Source organism: Sarcophilus harrisii, chromosome 2 (assembly GCF_902635505.1).
Source record: "Sarcophilus harrisii chromosome 2, mSarHar1.11, whole genome shotgun sequence".
NCBI lineage: Eukaryota > Metazoa > Chordata > Mammalia > Dasyuromorphia > Dasyuridae > Sarcophilus > Sarcophilus harrisii.
Genome location: NC_045427.1, coordinates 462,457,583 through 462,482,422, shown reverse-complemented (window position 1 = coordinate 462,482,422; position 24,840 = coordinate 462,457,583). Strand labels below are relative to the sequence as shown.

At 35.3% G+C, this 24,840-nt stretch overlaps 2 protein-coding genes across 9 annotated transcripts in view; one reads left to right on the top strand and one right to left on the bottom strand.

Annotated features, from left to right (window-relative positions):
- MYLK3 (myosin light chain kinase 3) overlaps positions 1-11,599 on the top strand; it is an 81,311-nt gene extending 69,712 nt beyond the window's left edge. For 2 of the 4 annotated variants that reach the window (XM_031954412.1, XM_012553791.3), the window contains exons 9-13: positions 2,202-2,272; positions 7,614-7,742; positions 8,463-8,615; positions 9,812-9,944; positions 10,680-11,599. In XM_031954412.1, the coding sequence (XP_031810272.1) occupies positions 2,202-2,272; positions 7,614-7,742; positions 8,463-8,615; positions 9,812-9,944; positions 10,680-10,760 (567 nt within the window). In that variant the 3' untranslated portion in view covers positions 10,761-11,599. The remainder of the gene's footprint in view (positions 1-2,201; positions 2,273-7,613; positions 7,743-8,462; positions 8,616-9,811; positions 9,945-10,679) is intronic. The other 2 variants (XM_031954414.1, XM_031954413.1) reach the window with 1 other exon arrangement.
- A 938-nt stretch (positions 11,600-12,537) lies between these two features.
- On the bottom strand, positions 12,538-24,756 carry ORC6 (origin recognition complex subunit 6). 5 transcript variants are annotated; one of them, XM_031954418.1, is made up of 7 exons: positions 24,125-24,268; positions 22,408-22,537; positions 20,083-20,246; positions 19,746-19,835; positions 15,204-15,316; positions 14,657-14,731; positions 12,538-14,245 (listed from the first exon to the last, which is right to left on the bottom strand). In XM_031954418.1, exons 2-7 carry the CDS (start codon positions 22,453-22,455, stop codon positions 14,127-14,129), a joined length of 609 nt encoding a protein of 202 aa, XP_031810278.1. In that variant the 5' UTR covers positions 22,456-22,537; positions 24,125-24,268; the 3' UTR covers positions 12,538-14,126. The 5 variants fall into 5 exon arrangements, with proteins under 5 accessions (XP_031810278.1, XP_031810276.1, XP_031810275.1 ...); XM_031954416.1 differs by lacking the exon at positions 24,125-24,268 and adding an exon at positions 24,070-24,093; XM_031954415.1 differs by lacking the exon at positions 24,125-24,268 and adding an exon at positions 23,460-23,896.
- Between the last annotated feature and the right edge of the window lie 84 nt (positions 24,757-24,840).

Below are 24,840 nucleotides of genomic sequence, written 5' to 3'. Positions count from 1 at the left end.
AGTAACAGCAAGATTATGCGATGATTAATTCTGATGGACTTGGTTCTTCTCAACAATGAAGTGATTCAGGCCAGTTCCAATTATTCAGTGATGAAGAAAGCCATCTAGACCCAGAGAGAGGACTGTGGGAACTCAGTGTGATTCACAACATAGCATTTTCACTTCTTTTGTTGTTGTTTGCTTGCATTTTGTTTCCTTTCTCATTTTTTCCATTTTGATTTGAATTTTTTGTGCAGCAAGATAATTGTACAAATATGTATGCATATTTTGGGTTTGACATATATTGGACTACTTTCCATTTAAGGGAGGGGGTGGGAGAAGGGAGGAAAATTGGAACACAAGATTTTGCAAAAGTTAATGTCAAAGAATTATCCATGCATATGTTTCGAAAAATAAAAAAAAACTTTAATAAAAAATTAATATATATGAACTTAAGAGTTCATGATAAAAAATAGGAGTCAATTGACCTGTTTGTTTTTGCACAACTCCAGTAATGAATGGTTTTTAATTTTTGAAAATAAAATAACTCTTTATTTTAAAATGTAAAAATCATTCCTATATTAACGACCTAACAAAAAAGAGGTGGAATATAAAACAAAACAACTTAATAAGTTTTTTTGTTATTATTGTTCAGTTGTGTCCCATACTCTGACCCCATTTGGGATTTTTTTTTTTTTTTTGACAGAGATACTGGAGTGGTTTGCCATTTCCTTTTCCAGATCATGTTAAAAATGAGGAAACTGAGGCAAACAGGATTAATTGATTTACCCAGGGTCACAGCCAGTGTCTGAGGCCACATTTGAACTCAGGAAGATGAGTTTTCCTGGTTCCAAGCCCAATGCTTTATGTACTATGGCATCACCTAACAGTCCAAATCATTTGCCTTGTATCAATTTTTCAGACATATTGGATTGGTGACCTTATGGACTACAGTATGCCAGGCCCTTCTGTCCTTTGTGATCTTCTGAAGTCTGTCCAAGCTTATATTTGTTGCTTCAATGATAACTTTCTCCATCTTATTCTCTCATGTCCCTTTTTCCTTTTTCCTTCAATCTTTCCATAAAACAACAGTTCTCATCCTTTTTGGTCATAAGATCCTTTGAACTCCTCCTTTAACAAAGAAATATTTACTTTAAAGGTATAAAGCAAATATGTAAACAGCTTAGCCCATTTCCTATAAGCAAATGATTAGGTCGATTTAAATGCCAAAGAACAATATGAATATTTATACTGGATGGTAGCATTCTGGTAAGGACAAACTCTCTCACATTAAAATTTCTGTCTGTACTTTTGCAAAACTCACTTAATATAGAATCTATCAATATTATCAATACTTATATACAGAGAATTCAAAATATGAAGTGTCAGACAAACAACCGACAAATGAAGTTTGCAAAATGATAACAATGGAATTGACTTGTATAGTACGAAGCAAACTATAACTATAAAAACAAATAGACACACAGCTTAGTTTAGTTCCTTCCTCTAGAATATAATCCCAGTTCAAGTCCTAAACTCCACCCCTGGGAGTTGCAACATTATACCTCGAATACTGGACCTTGTCCAAGGTTGCCTTGACTCTTGTTCCTAGGTCAGTCATCTAGTAAGGTGACATGGGAAGGAACTCAGGATCTCCACATTAGGCCATCTGAGCAATTTACACTTAAAAAGGAACTCCCCAAAGAGCTTTTATTTGTATGGACCATATAGATCCTGGGGGTGGGTTGGGGATAGTTTAAACTACTTTGGGAGAACAAATTGTTAAACTTTCAGTATGACCATTTATATGTACCTTTTAAATCTGTAAACGCCACAAGTCAAAGTTTGACATTGCTTTATTGATTGTCAAGATTTGAGAAAAGTGATGGGAAAAAAAATGTTACCAGTACAACTTAAAGTTAAAAGTGTTACAGAAACATTTAGTTTTCTGAGAGCTGATTACCAGCGCACCATTGACTTTAATCTATCTACATTCACTGTAGTAGAAATTAAAACATATTAGCACTACTATGAAAATAGTTTTCATCTTGCCAACCCCTGAAAGGGTGAAGTCCCCAAACTGTTGCCCTAATACATCTGTTCGTTCATTCAGCAAACTGTTTTGTGCAGTAAATGTTCCTTGGTTAAGTAACCTTTTTGAGTGCTTCATTCACCATAGGAATAACAGTCATTTGTCAAATTCTCTTTTTGGTCTTTCCTAGCCAGAGAACATACTATGTGTAAGTCAGATGGGAAACCAAATTAAAATCATCGACTTTGGGCTGGCCAGAAGGTAAGACCCTGTCATATTAAATCAATTCCACAGTCGTTATTAAGCACCCATTATGTTTAAGACCTTGAGTAAAATGCTGGGAATAAAGGGAAAAAAGATACTGCTTGAATATAAACAAAATAATTATTTCTTCACTATATCTTCTTATCCTTGGCTTCCTTTTAGAAATAGCTTAAACTGACACTTTTTCCTGAATAGAAGATTAACCTTATATAAAGAAATCTGGTCTTAATTGACCATCTATATATTAGCCCCTTTACAAAAAGGTGAAATCTGTTATGTGACATTTCATTTACCAGAATAAAAACAAAAGAATACGTAAAATATGATAAATGTAGTGTTTTATAACTTTCAGGAACCTTCAAAGAAAAAAAATTTTCTGAAATTTTAGTTTGTTGCAAATTAAAATTAAAAAAAAAAAAAAAAAGGAACACTAGGTGTCCCTATCTTGCCCAAGCTAAAAGTACAGGGGTTAGTGACAGAGCCCCTCCATCCTACTAGTGATTGACCTAAGAGTTTTGACTTGTTCTAAATTCCTCCTTCTAGTGGCCCCCACTCCCAGGTGGCTCATCATATTCATACCTTTCTTAGTTCTGATACCCAGTCAGCATAGCCCACAGTAGCTTAGCCATCACCTGAGTGTAACAGGGATTATAGGTTTGTGCCACCATGCTGTAGCTCAATTAAATTCAAATTAAAATATGAAACTCTTTACAACAATTAAGAATATTTTTAAAAGGAGTAAGGCAGAGGTAGATATGGAGGACGAAGGATAAAGGGTAATGAAAAGAGAAGAATTTCACAGTTCAAAATCCTGAAGACAGCACAGTTATAAGTGGTGTAGATAAATGGGGTGAATCTTCAAAGAACAAAAGTTTGGGAGTGATGGTGGCTGAGGGGAGATTTTGAAAGTGGTCATGAGGGGGTATCAGTATGTTTTCTCCTGCTGGGTAAACAGGAAGAGGATGGAGGCCAGGGATGCAGTGAGGGCCAAAGATAGAAGGAAGTCCAAGGTGGAAGGAAACTTATTAAAAATAAAACTTGGCTCCTGAAGGCACAGTAGAATGAGTGTGCATAGCAGCCTTGGGATGCAGGAAGGTCTGACAAGTGGCAGTCAAAGCCTCTGAATAACAAAGTTTTCCAATAAAGTTTGGTCTCCAACCCAAATTTCCAGATTGTTTTCACATTATTCCTCTTCCCATCCTCTAAATTCTAGCCAAATTGGCCTAGTTTCCCATCTACCATATTCTATCTCCTTGACATTTGCATGGGCTGTGCCCTTCCTTCCCTTTCCCTTCTCCCCAAATGGATTGTTCATCTCTTAGAATATTGAATACAGTTCAGTTCAAGCCTTACCCACCTTTTATAAGATAGTGTTTGTAAAGTGCTTAGTAGGTACTTTAAAAAATGCTTATTTTCCTCCTTTGTTAGTTTCCTCCGAGATATGAATTTGCATTTAGAATATATGATTACATATATATGTGAGTGTATATGTATTTTTAAAATTTTATTTAGCTATGTCCATATTGTATAGGATATAAATAAGGAAATTCCTTGAGGGACAAGACATTTCATTTCAATGTCTGCATTATTGGCATGTAGCATAAGGCACAAAAAAGGCACTTAATACGTGCTTATTGAATTGAATTGCTGTTATCCCCATGGTGTGGTCCATAGAGGCATTAACTGATTCCATAAGGATTTAATTTTTCCCCCCTAATTATATGTAAAATTTTTTTAGCTTTTTAAAAAATTTTGTTTCAAATTCTCTTTTTGCACTCCCTCCCCATATTGAGAAGGCAAGCAATTTGACAGTTAATACAAATATAATCATGCAAAACACATTTCTATGCAAGTCATGCTATGAAAGAAAACAAAAACCAAAAAACCCCAATAAAAATAAAGTTAAGAAAAAGTATCTTTGATCTTCGTTCAGGCTATCCCAGTTCTTTTCTGGAGATGGATAGCATCTTTCATCATAAATCTTTCAGCCTTGCCTTGGATCATTGTATTGTTAAGAATAGCTAAGTTATTCACACTAAATAGTCATACAGTATTGCTGTTACTATGTATAGTGTGCTCCTGGTTCTACTCATTTCACTTTGCATCAGTACATGTATGTCCAGATTTTTCTGAAACCTTTCGTATATCACAATAGAATACAATCACAATTAGATACAACAGTCTGTTCAGTTCTTAAGGATTTGGCAAAATGTATGAACAAAGAGCTAAGCTCTTGGTGGGAGAAACCTAATTTCATATACAAATACACAGAATAATTACCATAGTTTGTTATATTACAGTTATCCTTTGGATTAATTATGTTTCTAAATCATCTTATAGGAAGAAAAATAGGAGACAGTAAGCCTAGGGGAAGCAGTTCAGTTTAATTCATTCATTTTCATCACATATTAAGAATCTACAATGTGCACAAAAGATTATGAAGGTTAGAGATGCATGAGACTGGTCTCTGTCTTCAAGGAATTTGGTTACTTGGAGAGATGTTACATATGCTTGAAAAATTAATTAAATTTATAAGATAATTATTTTCTCCCTTCTTTAATCTACAAAGGCTACATACTAATTTTCTGAAATATTGTTCTACTATATTGCTTCCATGCTCAAAATTCTTTATTGACTCCCCATTGCCTAAATTAAGGCCTTCCAAAATCTGGTTCCCACTTATTCATTCCAAGCTTATCTCAAGATTGATTCACTCTCTCATTCACTTCGTGTTTTACCTAAAATGTATTATTGACTTTTCAGTTGGTTCCTTATCTATACTCTCCAACTCCCCAGTCTCCCACCCTTCCCAAGCCTATAATGTACTGCCTCTTAATGATTGAAATCGCAAACCCAGCATGTCAAAAATGTGACTCATCTTTCTGGAGCACCCTCCAACTCAATGATTTTTTTTCAAAGTTCCCTGTTTTTTGGTTCCGTTTAGCTTCATTTTATTTTCAGTTCCAGATTCTTTCCTGCCTCTCACTCTTGCCCCACCCCTTGAGGACACAAGAAATACAGAAGTCATTTTAAATACGAAATCATACAAAACTAATTTCCACCTAGGCCATGTTCTGGGACTAAAAACAAACAAGAAAAAGGCAGAGGAAAACATGCTTTAATCTGTTCTCCATGAGATGGATAGCATTTTTCTTCATGAGTCCTTTGGAACTGTGGGGGGTCTTTGAGATGATCACTTACTAAGTCTGTCACAGTTAATTATCTTTACAATACTGCTCTTACTGTGTAAATTGTTCTGTTCACTTCACTTTGTATCACCTCATACGTCTTTCCAAAGTTTTGTAAAGTCAACCCTTTCATTATTTTTTACAGCAAAATAGTGTTCCATCACATTCATATACCATAATTTGTCCAGCCATTCCCCAAATGATGACCATCTCTTCAGTTTCTAATTCTTTGCTCCCATAGAAAGAGCTGCTATAAATATTTTTGTCCATATGGGTCCTTTTATTTTTTCTTTGATCTTTTTGGGGATATTAGTATTGTGAATAAAGAAGCATGTATAGTTTAATAAGTTTCTGGTGTAATTTCAAATGATTCTTAGAATTATTGTACTAGGTGACATTTCAACCAAGAGTATATTAGTGTATCTAATTTCCTGTATCCCTGCCAGCATTTCTCATTTTCCTTATCTGTCAGCTTTGCCAAATGGATGGGTGTGAAGCTTTACCTCAGAAAAAATTGCTTTAATTTGCATTTCTCTAATTTTGTATCAAGGGACTATTTTTTTTTTTTCTGAGTGAATTGGGATTAAGTGACTTTTCCAGGGTCACACAGCTAGGATGGGTTAAGTGTCTGAGAGCAATTCAGGTCCTCTTGACTTCAGGGCTGCTGCTCTATCCACTGTGCCACCTAGCTGCCTCAAGTAAGGGACATTTAAAGACCACTAGGTACATGAACTCAGGGCCTGCCTTTGCTATCCACCGAGTTGTCTAAGAGCCTTGCTGTGAGAGAAAACCGCACTCCCTCAGGGAATCCATTTCATCTGAGTCCTTTGTTGGCATACCAGGGGATCCCAGGAGTGGTCCAATAGAATAAGGAGAGGGGATATGTCAGGATAATTACCAAAATAGCTTACATTATCATTAGAAATACATGGTTTCTTAGTAAAGATAAGAATTTAAATGAAGTACATTTCACATGTGACTATTAAAGCCTAGCACAGTAAGTGGAGGATTGAGAAGGAGCTGCCACCCCAGAGCATATTTGTGTGTAGCTATAACATTCAAATTCAGCCTCAAACACTAGCTGTGAGACTCTGGGCAAATTACCTCACCTTGCTTGCCTCAGTTTCCTCATCTATAAAATAAGCTAGAGAAGGAAATGGAGAACCCTCCACAATCACAAAAAGTCAGACACAAATGAAAGGACTGAACAATACTGGTGAGGAGCCAGTGGGTTCCCAGAAATGCTCCCCCCTTTGGAATGGGAAGTACCAGCTTGCGTGGGTAGCCTAGGCAACGGGATTCCAGGGCCTGAAAGAAGGCCTATCTCTGTGGGTTCTGGAAGGCATTCTTTCCCTCTTGCATCTGTCTCCTTAGCTGCTGAGTCTCTTAGCACAGCTCTGACTCTTTTTCACTAAAGAGGCAGGCTTGAGATGTAGTCTTGGTCCTGCTCCCACCCCCTCCAATTAGATGGATATCTGGGAACCTGAGGTCATTAGAAAGCTCTATTCCTCAGAGATTATGAGGTATTAGCCAATCCCAGAGTGCTTGGCTCTGAACTTGCCTTCAATAAAAAAAAAAGCAGAGTGAGGAGGGAGTCAGGCAGAGAAGCTGAATGACCCCGGTCTTCCAAGAAGCCATCGCTAAAGATACTGCCCTGGACTCTAAAGCTCCTCATCACTGCAAAGTTTTAACCAACTGGAGGAATAACATCAAAAATAAAAGCTGAATGCTTGAAATGATAATGACCAAGATTGGCCCAGAGATATGAGAGTATATCTCGCCTGTTTCTTTAGAGAATACTTTAGAGTGCCTAGTGAGCAAGGGCATTTCTGTCTCCCCATCCAGAGCAAGCTCCCCAAGAGCAGGGAATGTGATTATACTATTTTGTTGTGTTTTTCTCATAGTATCCCCTAGCTCTGTATTCCCAGTTTCAGTGTGTGAGCAACTGGGTAAAGTGGGGGAGAGAGGGAGAATATATTATCTCCTCCATATTACAAAGAATTCACAGAGGGGAGTCAAGCTAGTATGGTTGTCAGAGGAATCTAAATTCAGAGATATCTCCCTAGAGTCATGTTTACCTGTTGCACCTTTTCATCTCTTCACCAAAGCCTTTCTCAGAGCTCTGATGTTTTCCTGGACTCTGGCTACAGGTACAAGCCCCGGGAGAAGCTGAAAGTGAACTTTGGCACCCCAGAATTCTTGGCTCCTGAAGTGGTGAACTATGACTTTGTCTCCTTTCCCACTGACATGTGGAGTGTGGGTGTCATCACATACATGCTGTAAGTAATTCAGGTTGACCAGTTAGTAGTTTAGCAATGATGAGAAAACTCCTATGCTAGGTTTGGACTAGGAAGAGGAAGTAGCTCCATCATGCAATTGGTTGGAGATTTAAGTGTCCAGATTCAACATCCTCAACTTCCTATGACCATAGGTCTCTGGCTCCAGTTTGGAGAAAATCTCTTGGCTTTCACTTCTAGGAAAGCTGGTTATCACAGCTTTTGGTTTCATCACAGCTTGGGCTCTTTGCAGACACTATATGTGCAGACTCAGGCCTGGAAGGGAACCTTGGCTGCTTATTTCTTATTTCTCTAACATCCTATCATCTATGCCTAGAGATGATGAAACTAAGTTAATTACACATCTGGATAGCAGGACTTCTGGGAAGAGACAGGAGAGTATTTTATCTAGTCTGGTTGCTTCAGATATCTCCAGATATTTTTATTGAACCAAAGTCCAGAAGACTGATGATTTGAGATTTGGGTCCAAATTGATTGTGATTGGAAAAAGAACGGGTCGAAAGGGATCTGTATAAGATTTCTCCAAAACATGTACCACTCCTGGATATATTCCTTCAATTTTCATTAACTTTCTGACCCACAGAAATATAATCAGGTGTTTTCTTTCACACACACCCCTTCTTTATTCCTCTTTAAAGGTTATTACTTATTTCATCATAATGTGCTTTCCTATTTGTTGGTGGGCATCTATTTCCTTTCTAGGCTCAGTGGCTTGTCTCCATTTCTGGGGGAAACAGATGCAGAGACAATGAATTATATTGTGAATTGTAGCTGGGATTTTGATGCTGATGCCTTTGAAGGGCTGTCAGAAGAAGCCAAAGATTTCATTTCTAGGCTCCTGGTTAAAGAGAAGAGGTATGATTTTTTTCAGAGAGATATGACCTTATCAAGTTGGGAGAACCCCTATAAAGAACGGGGTTAGTTTCAGAAACCTTGCCTTGGTTCTGTGTGATCTGCTGGGAGTAAAAGATCCCATTTTCCTACATGAAAATTTCTCTCCTGGTTACTTAGTCCACACTTCAAAATCTACATTTGGACTGGCAAAAAGGACAAGAGAGAAAAAAAATCTAGAAAAAAATGCCTTCACAGAATGAAAATATTTTCTAAATGCATGAGACTGATAATTTTATATGCAAATGCCTAGGCAGGAAAAATATTTGCAAATGGTTATTTCCAAATACTTATACATGTAAAGGATATTACATAATTAGAAGGAAGGAAAATTTTATTCCTTAGTGAGGAAAAGCTGCTTTCCTCCTCCCTTCGCTAATTTTTTTTTACACTTAAATGCAATAAGAAGCTATATCAAATGAGTGAAAAAAGTTCTACTGTGAGTATAAAATAAAAGACAGCAAGCACAATGACAAGAGTTGCCCTCAAAGCCAAGACCACCTTGAGCATTTATGTGCTGTGTGGCCCTGAGCATTAATAACTTCCAGGACTCTAAGCAACTAATTTTAAGTTGAAGGATAAGAAGATCTCTTCAAGGGTTATACTGAGGCTCAAATGAGATATGTCAAGTATTTTGCAAACTGTAAAAGTGATTACTGCTAATTTAATAATTTTTGACTTTGAAAAAATTTCAACATGAGAAATTATTTTTAATTCAAATGTTCAAGTTTACATTAACTCTTATAGAAGGTTCCCCTCTTTGATTCACATATATTTGGTTATTTTTCTTCTACAGAGTAGACATTGCTTCCCTAAACCTCATTCCCTTGATACTACAGGCTATCTGTGCCTTTTAAATTACATAGAGTTAGGGAACTTTTGACTAGCTTGGTAGTATATGGGAATTTTTAGGAGGATTTTATCAGACTTCCTTTATTAATATCCAACAGTCACAGATTTTGAGTTGGAAAGGACCTGAGTGGTCATATGGTCTAATCTATTCACAAGAGGAATCTCCTTTATAGGATAGCTAAAGGACCAAAATCTACCTACATAAAGGATCAATACCACTAGTTTTTGGCTTGCCTTCTACGTCAGATTTCTGTATAGTCCAAAAGGGTACAATCAATTGTCTAATTTCACCCGTTTGATTTTTCCAGTTGTAGAATGAGTGCTGCACAATGTCTGAAACACGAATGGGTGAATAATCTGCTGACCAAAGCCACAAAATCTAAAGTTCGGCTCAAGTCTCAAATACTTCTACGGAAATACATGGCTCAAAGAAAATGGAAAGTAAGATTTTTGTTGTAGTTTTGCTTCAAAGAAAAAGAAACAGGTTCTCTTTTATACTTCCTTTAAAAGTACCTTGGCTATATTTGCACTTGATGTTTTGAATACAAGGTCAAAATATTTTCCTTCAAGAAACCTAAATTAACAGTCTAAAATACTGGTGGCATATTAATCAATGATTGGTATATTTATAACTGAAAAAGCCAGAAATTTTAAACCTATATTCTTATTGGTGTCAGCAGATACCTGAGGTGGGATTTAAATGCCTGATGCCTCCACAATTCAGAATTGAGTGAAAATGTACTAAATTAATTTCAGAGTTAAATTGACAACCATAGCTATGTTACCTTGTCAATCATTTAAGAGAGCTTTAAAAGACTATCCTCAGGATAGATTGCATTCTTACTTAAGGTTAAATGTAAAAGTAGAGGGTTGTTAGGGCAAAGCCAAATTATGTTGCTTTAGATAATCAACTCTAAGGTCATTAAAGAGAAGTGTTTGACATTCATCAAGTGCCAACTATATGCAAAGTTCTATACCAGGGGCCAGGGGAAGTACAAAGTTGATTAAGACATGATCCCTACCCCCATGGAGCTTATATTCTAGCAACTTTTTAAATTTGTGAGTTTGAGGTCACTAGATGATTCAACTACAGATAAAACAAGAAATATTTGATCTTATTACCTTGTTTTTCTCAATCCTTTCCTCTTAAATGAAAAATTTCTCTTTTTTTTCAAGAAACACTTCTATGCAGTGACTGCTGCCAACAGGCTTAGGAAGTTTCCAGGTTGTCCTCAAGCCTCATCTATGCTGCTTTGAAAGTTCTGCAATACTGAGGGCTAGAGATGAAGCTAAGACAGAGTATTCTTTGTATAGTGATCTGGCCTTTTGCTATTACTGTATTTGATTTCCTGTTTTTAAATTGTGTAAGTACTATGACTATGACTATAGCCTGGATATGAACTTGCTATAAAAGAACTGCCTTAAAAACTTTACCAGGTGATGACAGTAGGCATGTTTAATGGGTTAGGGAAATAAGATTCTATTTTAAGAGTGTGATTAGTATCAATTTTTAACTTGTTCTGAGTTACAATTATAGTAGTATGTGGCACAGGGGCAAGGCATTCAGTATTTTCCTACAGTATAAAGTGGAGATTTCCTTTTGGTTTTGGTTGTTTAGGTGGTACTCTATAATGAAGTTTCAGTACAGGGATTCTTAATCTTTTTTTGGGGGAGGGTCATAGTCCCCTTTGGGAGTTTGGTGAAGCCTAGAAACCCCTTCTCAGAATAATGCTTTTAAATGCATTAAATACAGAGGATTATCAACCCCCCCCCCAAAAAAAAAAAAAAACAACACCCATATCATATTGAAAGTTAAGAAAATATTTTTTAAAAGTTTATGGACCTCAGGTTAAGAACCTATGCTTTAGAATATAGCAACACTGGGTTAGAAATTATGGGAACTGGTACCAAAAACCAAGAGATAGAAGAGAAGTGTTTTACACGATATTTTCCCAAAGGAATGGGATTGATTGTTGTTCAATTTTTAAACCAAAGTATAAGGTAATAACAAAATAGTAGGGAAAAATTTTTTATATATAGTTCTTTATATGCTTAAAATTTGAAATACAAAATGCAATTTGTGTATACACACATATATCTGAATATAAGTATGTACATCTATACACACACACACACACACATATATATATATATATATATATATATGGAGAAAGGAAAAAAATGTAAAATAAAAACAGCAAGTGACCTAGATGATTTTTAACTCAATTTTTGCCTTACTGTTCTAAATGTGAAGCTTGGCAAGCAGTTTTGAAAACTACAAGTAGCTTTTCAAGTCCTCTCCCCCAAATCTGTAACTCTAAAGCCTTTGGATACTTAAAAGTTGTCAGAAACCAAGATTCAGTATTAGGGCTGTTAAACAAACACTGAATAGAAGTAACAGGGCAGAAGATTTTGGCTTAATTTAAAGGAATGACTTTTCAATACAAGAATGAGTTGTCTTCAAAAATGAAGAGAGTCAGCCTTGAACCAAGAGGACCTAGATACCGCTTATATACTGGCTGAATTCTGGGCAATAATTTAACCTTCCAGTATTCTAAGCTACTCTCAAAGATTGAAGTTTCAGAAAAGGTGCCAACATGCATTGGTAGAAGGAATTTTCTTTTCTGGGAGTTCCCTATACCACTGAAATCACAGGTTCAGGCCCTATCCTAATTAAGTCTATTTTTCCTTTTACTTTTCTAACTCTAAACTTTAGAACAGTTTTCATTTCTTGTCCCAGGGCCTATGAACAAATTTTAGGGTTTTTAGATTTACTAGCAACCTGACTAGAAATTTTATTATTTTGAATAAGAATTTTTCACACAGGAATAGTAAAGTTATGTGTAAAATTAGGAATGCAAATTGACAATAAAAAGCAAATCTAAACCCCGTTTAAGACTCTTTTATAAATTTCTCCTACTCATTAAAGGAAAAAAAAAAAAAAAGCCTGAAACAAAAAACTGCTTGAGTATAAATAATGAGCATTAATAGACTATCAAGTCTGTTGAAAGCCAGGAATTTTTCCTCATTGCTGGTTTTTATTCCTATTTTCATTCTCATTAGTTGTTTCCCTTTCAAGTTCAAGTAAGAAAGCAAATATTATGTTGCATACAGATACTGGCATTTGATTGCTAAATGACTTTCCTTCCAAAAGGTGGGGAATTGCCATTCTTAGCTTGAGAGCATTAATATTTTTAGGAAACTAATTTTGCAAACTTTACTTGTAGGTTATAAGTTACAACCATGTAGTCAATTAGATAGTTTATATTTTTGTCTTATAATTTTTAACCTTATCTTGCTCAACTGCTCTGTGACTTAAAAAAAAATCTTTTAAGTGCTTTTAGTCCCTTCAGATTTCACACAGGCTGTGTATTTTGCAAAATTGGAACATATCCAAGTGGTGGCAGAAGAGTGCTGGAACTGAATAGAGAAAGAGCTGGGTTCAAATCCTGGTTCTAGAGCATCCCTGTATTTGTGACCACTGGTAAATCTTTAAAACTTCTTGGTGTTCCAATATGTAAGAAGTTATAGATGAGCCGCTCATCTACTTTACCAGCAAGGAATTTCTACAACCAGAGTATATAAGTCAATGAAATCACAGATCTAGAGCAAATAAACAAATTACGTGCCTACCCTAAGCATCTAGTAATAAAATGAAATTTTAAAAATTGGGCTCAACAGTTTTGTGTTTTATTCTTTGAAAATATGTAATTAAAAGGTAACCAACTAACCAACATAAAATTCTATATGGTACCACTTCCCAGATCTTTTCACCTTCTATGAAGGCCAAATGCCATAGGTTTATTTTTTAATGTTGAGTGTATAAGTGCCATTGTGTCTGTTAGCTTGTATATATCTGAAGCTTAAGCACAAATAAATCTTGGTTCATTTCTTGATTTTGCAATACTGTCCTCATTTATAGTCTATTATGTGGCCTTCTTAAATCACTATTAGTATGGTAGCTAATACAATACAGAAAAATTCAATTTTCTTCTCAGATATCCTGCTAAAGCATTTTTTTTTTTTTTTTGCCTAAGAGGAAAATTATTCCTTATTTATGACAAAATGTTTTTTGAACAAAAAGCTAAGACAGGCTGGGCACAGAAATAAAATTTATTATCTTAAAAGTCTCAGTATTTCATTTAAACAAAAAGATTCTATGATTCTAAAAACTGCAAAAACAATCAAAAGCAGGCATCAAATAGTATGAAAAACTATTTGTAGAGCTTTAAAATGAGAATGTAATATATTATCTAGATACTAAGTTTCCTTAGACTCCTTTAAAAGAGAGCACACATACTTCATGGGCAAGTGGAAGCTCTATGCCAAATAACACAGCTGACTCTGTCAAGTTTATTTCCAATTCAGGAGCTAGCTCCCACAGCCTTAAATGTGACTTTTGTGTTATCTACCTTCTTTTAAGTAACCTCACCAAAATATGGAAATTCAGAATGGAGTTGAAAGGGCTTTTCTTGGCATCACATGTTTGGTACTGCCTAGGAAAAACAACCCCAAGATAGTGTTTTTAGAATTCTTGCTCAAGAGCAAATGCTAATGACCTATCAATGCTCATGGGGGAGGAAAGAATCATGTTTGGTGGCAGGTGTTATCTGGAAACTGAAATCACTTCTTTTGTGCTTTAGTAGCATTTTCTAAGATTTTTCTTTTCCACTCTTCATAATCTTGTTTTAAATCTTCACTTTGCTGTGGCTTATGTGGAGACTCTGCTTCATCCTCTATTTCTGTAGGAAAAATTTCAAGAGATTAAAAATTCTTAATCTTAGCAACTTGAAAGTTTGTCTCTACTTTAAGAAACTGGGACAGACAAAAAAATCCCAATGTAAGAATAAAAACAATCCTTAATTTCTAAGATTTAAGTTTTTCATATATATAAGCAACAAATTTAAATAGAAAGCTAAAAGTCTCATAGTTTTATTTATTTATTTTACTTATATACTCCAACTATTCTAAGAATTCTTCAAACTTTTTCATTGCTTATGGTGGGGACTACCTTTAAAAGAACTTTTCTAAAATGGCTAGCTGATAGATTTTATACTAGATTTGATAACAGAATATTTAAATAATTGCTAGAATTTCAATACTCCCTTAAATTAATTGCATTTCACAATGACTTTTGCCATTGTGATCTTTACCTTCACCTTTCTTGGACTGTTCAATTATAATCTTCTGTCTTTTGGCTGGTGGAGAAGCTGAACTGCTAGATTCTCCTTTAAGAAAAATAAAAACATTATTGATATTATTCTTTTTTTCCCTTCCCCACCTCCAGGTATGAAATCTTGAATCTAGTATGCTTAATCTCCAAACAATCTTACATTACATTTACATCATTAGATCTATGGATTCCATCTTTGTAAATGAGGGGAGAGACTGGATGAACTTTAAGGCTTTCTTGCTCTATTCTATGATCTTTCCTACTCAAATGCCATTGGTTTTATTGGAAGTGGGGAAGAGAAGCAAAGACATTTTGAGGTTTTTCTTTGGCTTGGTTTCTCTTGTAAGACAATATGTCCCAGTTGACAGATAATTACTATAATAGTCTGACCTATGTGCATGAATGGAGCATATTATAGCATTTGTCTGGGGAACCAATCTATGTAACACAAGCTTTTGTAAACTATAAATGTGCAATTGTGGTAATCTGGCTTAAATTCACAGAAATATAAATTGCAGAACACTTACCCTTAACTTGCTGTTCAAACTTTTCCAATTGTTTACAGAGTCGATCAAAAACAGCTTTCTTTACACCAGACGTGGCCACTATTTTGTCTTTATTCACTTTTATCTTTAGGACCCTATAAAATAATTTATTTTCTTAAAATAGTTAATGCCCTCTTCTTGTCACTTCCACAATAATAATACTAGAAAATAATGATAGTTGACATCTCTTTAGCATTTTAAGATAACAAGCCCACAAAAACATTTTATACAATCATTTGATTCTTACAACAATTCTATTAAGGAGTGATAAGTATTTTTATATCCATTTGATTTATGATGATAACATGGAACCATTCATTACATGTCAGAAGAAGGATTTGCACCTACATATCTGATAATTCAATTCAAAACATTTTCCATTATACTATATTTGTTCTTTGTTTCCCTTGCATTATTAGCGAGGGTTCTAAGTGTCTAAAAACTGTTTTTTTTATCCTTCAACCCAAATATAAAATTTTAGCCTTGAGAATGCTGTCCATCTTATGAATCTACTTATTAATTTTAGTTGTTGGATGGACAAAGTTAGTAATAATGTGGAAAATACTCATTCTATATCAGAATCTTTGCTATAAGAGAAGGACACGTGGGAAGACAAAAGAATGCCAGAATTGGCTATATTCATTTCTTAAATTTTCAGCTATTTAATATATAAAGAACTAACATTTTTGGCATACATATCCCATTATTTTCAGGTGCTTGGCTCACTTCAATTCATTGCTTACATTTACTACCTGGGACCAAAAGAATTTACAAAGTGAGGAACCCTTTCAAATCTTTCCTTGCTTAATACCTGTCTTATACTTCAGAAATGTGAGCACATTAGGAAAAGATTAAACCTTTCCTAATATAATGGTTTGGAGTTGGTTTTTTTCCCCCATTATGCTAATTAACAATCTCCTATATATAGATAAAAAGGCCAAACAACTCCAAAATCATTTGGTTGGGTAGAAAAACCCACCCCTAAATTGCCTTTTATTTTTAACATGCTTTCCAGTGGAAAGCAAAGCAAAAAGATATCTTTAGGAACAGAAATCATGAACAACTAATATTTAGGGAGAACTACTGGGGCACAAAGTATATCAATCTATCATGCATACTACAAATTAGAAATTGGATCTTTAAGAAGTGATGTTTAGATTACTACCCATACAATCCTTAATATTTTTCTTGTTTTGGAGCTACAACTAGTAAACTATTAATTGTGGCTAAATCAGGGATCAAATTTTAACATTCATATGCAGATAGCCTAAGATACAAACACTGAACTTGTAAACATTCTTTAGTAATGAAATGAATACTGTGTAACTTTCTGAAAGGAGAGGAATTTGCTTGCTGCCACTACAGCTATAGCAAGAAGAATATTATCAGTTAGAATTTGGAATGCATTTCTCTATATCATGTGCCCTAAAGAGTAATTAAGTCCCCAAGTTAAGTTCTTAAAATCCTAACTAATTCTTAATGATTCTTTAATTTTCAATTAAAAAAATATAGTAATATAAAGTATTATAATTGTGATTATACAACATTTCTGCTGTTCAAAAGATCTGTAATCTATTAAATGGCATGAGAACTCCCTCCACTGGCGCAGACTGCAAATTACCCAAGCTTTCTTATCATCTGTAAAATTTCCCACAGGGATGGGTTCAATGCATTGATAACCTTTCTTTGTCTTTTAATACTTGGCAGGCAACAGTACAATATATGTCTATCCATCATCCTTTCCCTACATGAATATATCTGACTCTTTTTTCCAGCTGTACACATTGCCAACCATGTCTTTTATGCCCATAAGTTATTGTTGGTAATAAACTACTGACTATTCCATACAATATGTACTCTTCATACATTTTCCCTTCCCACTCTGTGTCACATGCAATTTGGATTTTTCTATGATTGTGTTACTTCATGATTTGTAGCCATATCACATTATGAGAAGAATAGTAGTGTTAAAAAAGACGGGCCTTTGTGGCAAGGAGCAATATGGCATCAATGGAAGCAATGTATAATTTCCCATCCTTCCTCTTACTCTTAATCAGTTCTGGGCCCAGCTCACTGTCCCTCTACAAAATACATGAATGGATTTATCACCTAGTTTATGACATTTATTCTTTTTTTCAAACATGCTTTATTGAAGCCCTGAAGGAAAAAACAAAAAAAGCAAAAACCTGTCACTTCCCAGTAATTCCCAATGTCTGCCTTTACCCCCTACCTCATCACAACAAAGAAGCACAGTAAGCAAAATAAATGATAATTGATCATTTATGACAATGTATGCCTCATTCCACTGTCAGGTCACCTTTTAACTGTGAGAAGAAAAGCATATCTCACTGTCATTTCTCTGACATTTTGAATGGTAAGTATAGTAATCAGAGTTCTCATATGTAACACACATTCTTTTTAAATGAATTTTTTTTTATTAAAAATGTGATCAACAAATACTAACACTTCAATATACAAAGTACAAACAGTATTTTATATGAATCTATCAACTTGTTACTTTAGTTTTTTTTTTTAAATTATGTAAAATTTAACATGGTAGTAACAAAATTACCGTGTTCTCTTATAATTTTCTTCTGTGTATTTTAAAACCTTTTGGTTGATGCTCTTTTCTTCCATTTATTTTTTGCATTTTGATCACCATTCATTAATTAACTACCATCAAAAGAAACACAGTCAAACAAATTAACATACTGGTATATCTCAAAATGTATGGATTATTTTGAACATCTAGTCCATCATTTCTCTGCCAAGAATGTTTTATTAGTCTTCTAAAGTCATGGTTAATCACAAATTAATTCACTGATCAAATTTTCTAAAATCTCTAAAAGTTGTTTGCCTCGATGTTATTGTACTCATTGTTAAAATTGTTCTTCCAGTTCTCTTTACTCTACTCTGCATATCAGTTCATATATATCTTCTTAGGTTTCTCTGAATTAGTTTCATTAATCATTTCTTACAGTGCAATGATATTCCATTACACTTATACATCATAATTTATTCAACAATTTGGCATTTGATGGGTACCTATTTTGGTTCAAGTTCCTTATTACAACAAAAAATGTTGCTATGAATATTTTGATATACAGCTATCCTTTTTTTCTGAATTTGATCTCTTTAGGTGGGATATATGTCTTAAAGTGCTGACATCACTGAGTCAAAGAATATGTATGGTACATATAGTTTAATGACTCTGAAGTTATAAATCCAAATTGTTTCTCAGAATGTTTGGATAATGGGGGCAGCTAGGTGGTACACTGGATAGAGCACCAACCCTGAAGTCAGGAAGACTTGAGTTCAAATCTGGTCTCAGACACTTAACACGTCCTAAGCGTGTGATCCTGGGCAAGTCACTTAATCCCAAATGCCTCAGCAAAAAAAAAAAAAAAAAAAAAAAAGACAAAAAAACAAAAACAAAAACATACCCCCACACCACACATATATATGGATGAATTCATAACTCTACTAACAATATATTAATGTTCCTTTAAAATACATTTTTAAAAATCTGTTTTTCCAATATGAACTGTTAAGGTACTTTTGAGCGGTAATACCTAAAAAGAAAGCCTTCTAATCAGAATTCTATTTGCAAATAAAAGCAAATCTATGAGTATCATCCGGATTCTGTGTAGGACATTAGGACATTGTCCATGATAAACTCTGGCAGACACGATATCCTTATTTTATGCCTCATCCGATATTGATATTCAGAATGTTACTGGACAAAGTTATGTCTGTGGTTGCATCCACCAAGGAAACTTGCATGATCTAAGATAAACATAGTTGACACCATATGGGAGAGGATTTTTAAGGCTGTTTGCTTTAGCAAATCAATACTTTAAAATATATATATAAAATTTAAAAAATATTGTTCCTTGAAACAATAAACACAGAAAGATCTTGTATCTTCTACAACATGAAGTAAATTATGATTATAAAGATGTCTAGAAAACAGTTTATAAAAGTCTGTCTGTTCTATTGTCATGTTATACAAAAATACCTTAATATGTACATACAATGCAGTAAAAGATTTTGTTGAGAAAATAGGCAAACGAAACAAAAGATTCTGTTCTCTTCTCAATTATCTTCCTCCCCACCCCAGGTAATAATCCCACATATTTTCCATTCTTCTGGAAGCTCTTTTTTTGAGAGAGGTAATAAGGTATTGGACTAGATGACCTCTGAGATCGTGAAGATCCATTCTCATGCCTTTAAAATTATATCATCTTTTGCAAGATTTCTTTTTTATGTATTTGGTTAAGTCAAACAGTTCTGACTTAAGTGCAATTTTATACTTCTTTTATGGCACATTGGTTTCTGAGATAATATGTAGTACTTGTACCATTACAACTGATAAGAACAGTTATATTACAGGCTAATGGGCTTTGGGGACTATCCTGGAAACTAATCACCAAATAAACATTATTTCTGTAAGAAAGTGTGTTCTGAGTTGCAAGTGACTTATAAACTTTGGAAATGTAACTCCTTAACAAAATATATCCTTACCTGCATGCTGAAAATAGTGCAGCTGTTGTGAAAAGGGGCTTGGACAAATCTAGATCTACTTTCTGTATCTGGGGAAGGCTGACTTCATACCTATGAAAAAGCAGTATTTATAGTATTCATTAGAAAAGTAGTCCAGATTCTAAAATAATATATAGAATAAGCATGATTTCTAAGGCATAACATAAAGGTACTAATATCACTAAACATCAGTTTTAAGTGTACTAATTATTTCTATAGGCCAAAATCTTTGATAACAAAGCTAGATATTTTTTCAAATCAAAAATTTTAATTTGTGGAACACCAAGTTTGCAATCACATAATTCTTTATTCTTCATACCTCTGCAGTATCTGTGAAGCTATGTTTACTGCTTCCACGCAGTTAAACTGTACAGCTAAGTCTTTAATTCCAAGATTTGAATTCAGGCCCAGCAAACACTCAAAAGACTTAAGACAGCTTTGATACATCTTCTTGTTCAAACCAGAAAGTTTTACTAAGTAAGTCTTCCAAAAAGAAAACATGAACATGATTATGTCAATAAATGCAGAAAAAGCTCATTACAAAATATAACACATTTTTGTTAAAAACCAGACAATGTAAAGACAGGACAAATTTAAAATATGATTACAAGTATTTATCTAAAAGCAAAAGCTAGCACTATCTGCAATGGGAAAACATTAACATTATTCTCAATAAACTTAAAAAACATGCACGTTCTTTTCCCCCACAACTATCTATCATAATTTTAGAAATCTCAGCATTAAGAGAAGAGGAAGAAATTTTAATGCATGAACAAAAGCAAAGAAATATAATTATCCCAATTTGCTGATGGCATGATGGTTTATTTAGAAAATCCCAGAAAATAGGCAAAGAAACTGTGTAGCAACAATAAAGTAGCAGGTTTCAAAAATAAATACAAAAACTAATAACATTTTTACATAGTAATAACAATCCAAAAGCAAATAATAGGGAATAGTTCTTAACTTGTGCAGGGGGCAATCAAAAAAGTTGAAATAAATTGGATGACACAAAGCTAAAGAGTTTTTGCATAACCAAAACTAATATAACTATAATGACGAGGGGAAAAAAATTACATCAAATTTCTTTGGAAGACCAAGATATATAGGATATTAATAAAAATATTTAGGAGCAAGAGATATTCCTCAATGGATAAGTAACCAAAAGGTATGAACAGATTTCTGAAAAATTACAAACACTGGGCTATTGACTTTAATTGTTTTTGATTCTTCCTTATCCAGTTTGTTCTATTGATGGTATTTTCCCATTTTTACCTATAAGAAATATGGCTTAGTAATGATTGATAAGAGATATGGGAATGAAAACAATGCTAAGGATTGTATACTGCACACCCAGCAGATTTGCAAAGAAGACAAAATAGTATATCAGTATTGGAGGAGGTTGTCAACAACACAATAATATGCTCTTGATGCAGTGTGTAAAGCAATTTAGAATTGTACTAAGGAAATGATTAAAATGTCCATATCTTTGCCCCAGTGATTCCATTTCTGGACACATACTTCAGAAGGTTAATGTCAAAAAAAAAAAAAAAAAAAAAATACCCCTACCTACACCAGCATGTTTATAAGCAAAGAATGAAAAAAAGTAGATGCACATTGCTTGGCATATGGCTAAATAAATATTATACATAAATGTCATGGAATATTACTGTGCTAAAGAAGAAATATGATGAATACAGAGAAGATGAATTTAAAAGCGAAGCAAGCACAACCAGAAAATCACAATGACTACAATATAAATGGAGAGAAAGAAAACAAAACCACCAAAACAATTATTATGACCAAGCATAATATCAAAGAAGGCATGAGAAGACACCTATGCCCAATTTTTGGCAGACTCTCAGTATAGAGTATTGCATATAATGTTTAGATTTTTCTGATATGTTGATTAGTTTGTTAATCCTTTTTTCTTCCTCTCATTCCTTTTTTTTCAAAATAGGGATGGCTTTGTTAGGAAAGGTCTATAGTAGAAAATGTAAATGATGTGAAAACAAAAGATACAGATAAAATGTTATTTTTAAAAAGATGTCCATGCCATTTTAGACAAACATCCTATTATTAGGCATATGCCCAGAGGAAATTAAATTCAGAAAGTAAGACTAAAATATTATAGCAATACCTTTTATGGTAACAAAAAACTTAAGGAAAGTTACATAAGGTATGGTTCATGAATGTATTAAATATTACTGTACCATGAGAAATGAAAAATATAGACTCTTGAGAATCAGCTGAAGATTTATAGGAACTTATGCAGAATAAAATAAGCAGATTCAGCTAAATAATGACTCTAGTAATGTAAATAGAAATAATATCATCACTACCAAAAAAAGGATGCTGTATAATTTACGACCAAGCTTGACCTCAGAGATGAGAAAATTAATTTCTCTCTTTTCAAACATTTACTAAACACCAACAAACAACGTGCAATGCACTTTGTTGGGCATTGGTGGGGAGAGAGAGAGGAATAAGACACAACCTCTGCTTTTATGGAATTGTATATTCTACTAAAAGCAGGTAAGACATATCCAAATAACTATGATTTATATAATTTATACCCTTCGTGAATTTAAGAATGAGAGGCAAATAAGTAGAAAAGTCGTTATTACTGTGAAAGAGAGTCACTTACTCTGTCTAAAGGCCATTTCATATTGGTGGCAGCAAGGTCCAGACACATGATTGCATTACTTGTTTCTGTTGTATGAGCAGACAATCCAGTGCACTTTACTTGGGAAAGACGCAGGTACTCTTCAGCTTTCCTATATTACAATATTGAAACTATAAATTATTCCCTATGCAAACAGTAATGACTTTTCTCAATAATGGTGATAGAAGGTTAAGTAAATCTACTCTGCCTACAAGCTACAGTTATACAATCCAAAAGAGTCCTTCAAAGTTGCTGTTATTAATATTGTCCTCATTTTCCCATAAGTGAATCGCTGAAGCAGGAATATCTTCAGCACTATTGACAAATGATAATCCTCTTTTCCCTAAAAACTTCCAATGACAGGAAACCCTCCAATCCATTACACTGTGGAACAGCTCTAATTATGAGGAAACATTTCTTTTTATCAGGTGAAAATCTGCCATTTGATATCTAGCATATAATACTTAGTTCTTTTCTTTAGGACCTAGAAGAACAAGCCAATTACTTTTTCAAACATGACAGACAATAAATATTTACAGGCAGCCATTTGATTTCCCTCATCTCTTTTCCAGGTTTAATTATTCCAGTCCCTTCACCTGCTCCCCATACAGCCTAGTCTCCATTTCCTTTGCCATCTTCATGATGCATCTTCAACTTGGCAAATTAAAGAAATCAGTATTTCAGATATGTTCTGATAGCACAATAAGCAGATCATTGCCCTCATTCTAGACACCTTTTTTAGAAGTAGCTTAAAATGTGGCAGCTTTTTTTGATTCCACTATTACACTGTCACCAATGAAAAAAGCAATTACAATGATCAAGCACAGTGCCAAAGAAGACAGAAGCCACTTTCTCCTTTTTGACAGAGGTCTGTACTTGGCAGTATAGACCAATATATATAATGTAGATCTTTCTGGTTTGTTTTGCTGAAACCTTTTTTGCTGTTGCAGCTTCCTCTTGCTCTCCATCCTAGCTCTCTTCCTCTGAACAAGGCCCTTATATAGTAGCATAATAAATGAAGAACCAGAGACCACCTTGGAGAATACTGGAGAGGAAGCATGGTGGAGTGGGAGTTGGAGGACTTGGATTCAAACTCCACCTCCTTCTAGGGATTATCTTGGCAAATAACCTCTCTAGGACTTAAGCTTCTTCATCTGTAAAAAAAGAAATTATAGGACCGTACAGAGATGGCTCTTTCAGTTATCAATTATATGATCTAGACAAGCCATCTTACGTTAGAGACCAGGACACAGGCCAGGTAAATTTCTTTCAAGCTCTTCAGAAGTTTCTTTTCTTTCCTCCTAAGCCTCCCAAGCTCTTCCAATGAGATGTTGTCACTTAACCCCTCGGTATGATCCTAGCAAATGCCCCAAACATCTCTTGAAGTACAGAAGTGACAAGACTTCCATAAAGGATTCCCACTCAAGACCCCGATACCACTGACTTATTTTTCTTTGGTTTGATTCTTCACGACCCTATTCGGGGTTTTCTCGGCAAAGATACTGGAGCGGTTTGCCATTTCCTTCTCCTGCTCATTTTACAGATGAGGAAACTGAGTCAAACAGAATTAAGTGACACCCTATTAAGTATCTTAAGTCGAAAACGAACTTGGGCCTTCCAGACTTCATGCTAAGTCCCCCACACCTCTCAGCTGCCCGCAATGATCACACAATTCCGGTTACAACGTAAAGGTAACGACCATTTCTCTGGATTATCCTTGTTTTCCTGATGTCGCCCCCGGGGGCTTCTTTGAGGAACCGGGGGAACGCAGCTATCTCTCCGCAGGGGCCCCGAAGAGCTGTTCTCGAAGCGCCCCCCCGCGTCCTGGGGGCGCGGCCCCACCACTCACCTCAGGACCGCGGCGTCCGTGATACCTAGCCGGGGTCCGAAACGCGCAACGGGCCCACGCTCCATGACGCACAGGTAACGGGGACAGAGCCTCCGGCAGCAAGGACTTAAGGCGCGCGCCGAGCGACTCACCCACCAATGAGACCCCGGCCTGGCCCCCCTGACACGACAGCATTGGATCCGAGAACAGGGCAGTTTTTCCGCACGAGCCAATCGGCGGTCTTCATCGGCGCCTGAGTGTGCGCTGAGCCTCTGTCGCCCCTTTTCCGAGTCTTCCTCTCAGTCCAACGCTCCGTAGCCCTGTGCGAGTCAGATGATTCGCTGTCCCGGCAAGCGTCTCTTTACTTCCTATTATTCAGTTGTTTCCCTACGTCTCTCCTCCCAAGGCACGCTATGGCCCCGCCCCCTAGTTTCTGGGAGAACGATTGGCTTTTGTTCCCGTCTTTTAGCGTTCCCGTCCGTCGTTTGGACGATGAAAACCAATGGGCGAAAGCGATCTTGGTTTCTGGGCATGGGCCAATGGAGGGGCGGTCTGAGGGGGTGGAGCGCGGGGAAGTGGAAAGGCGG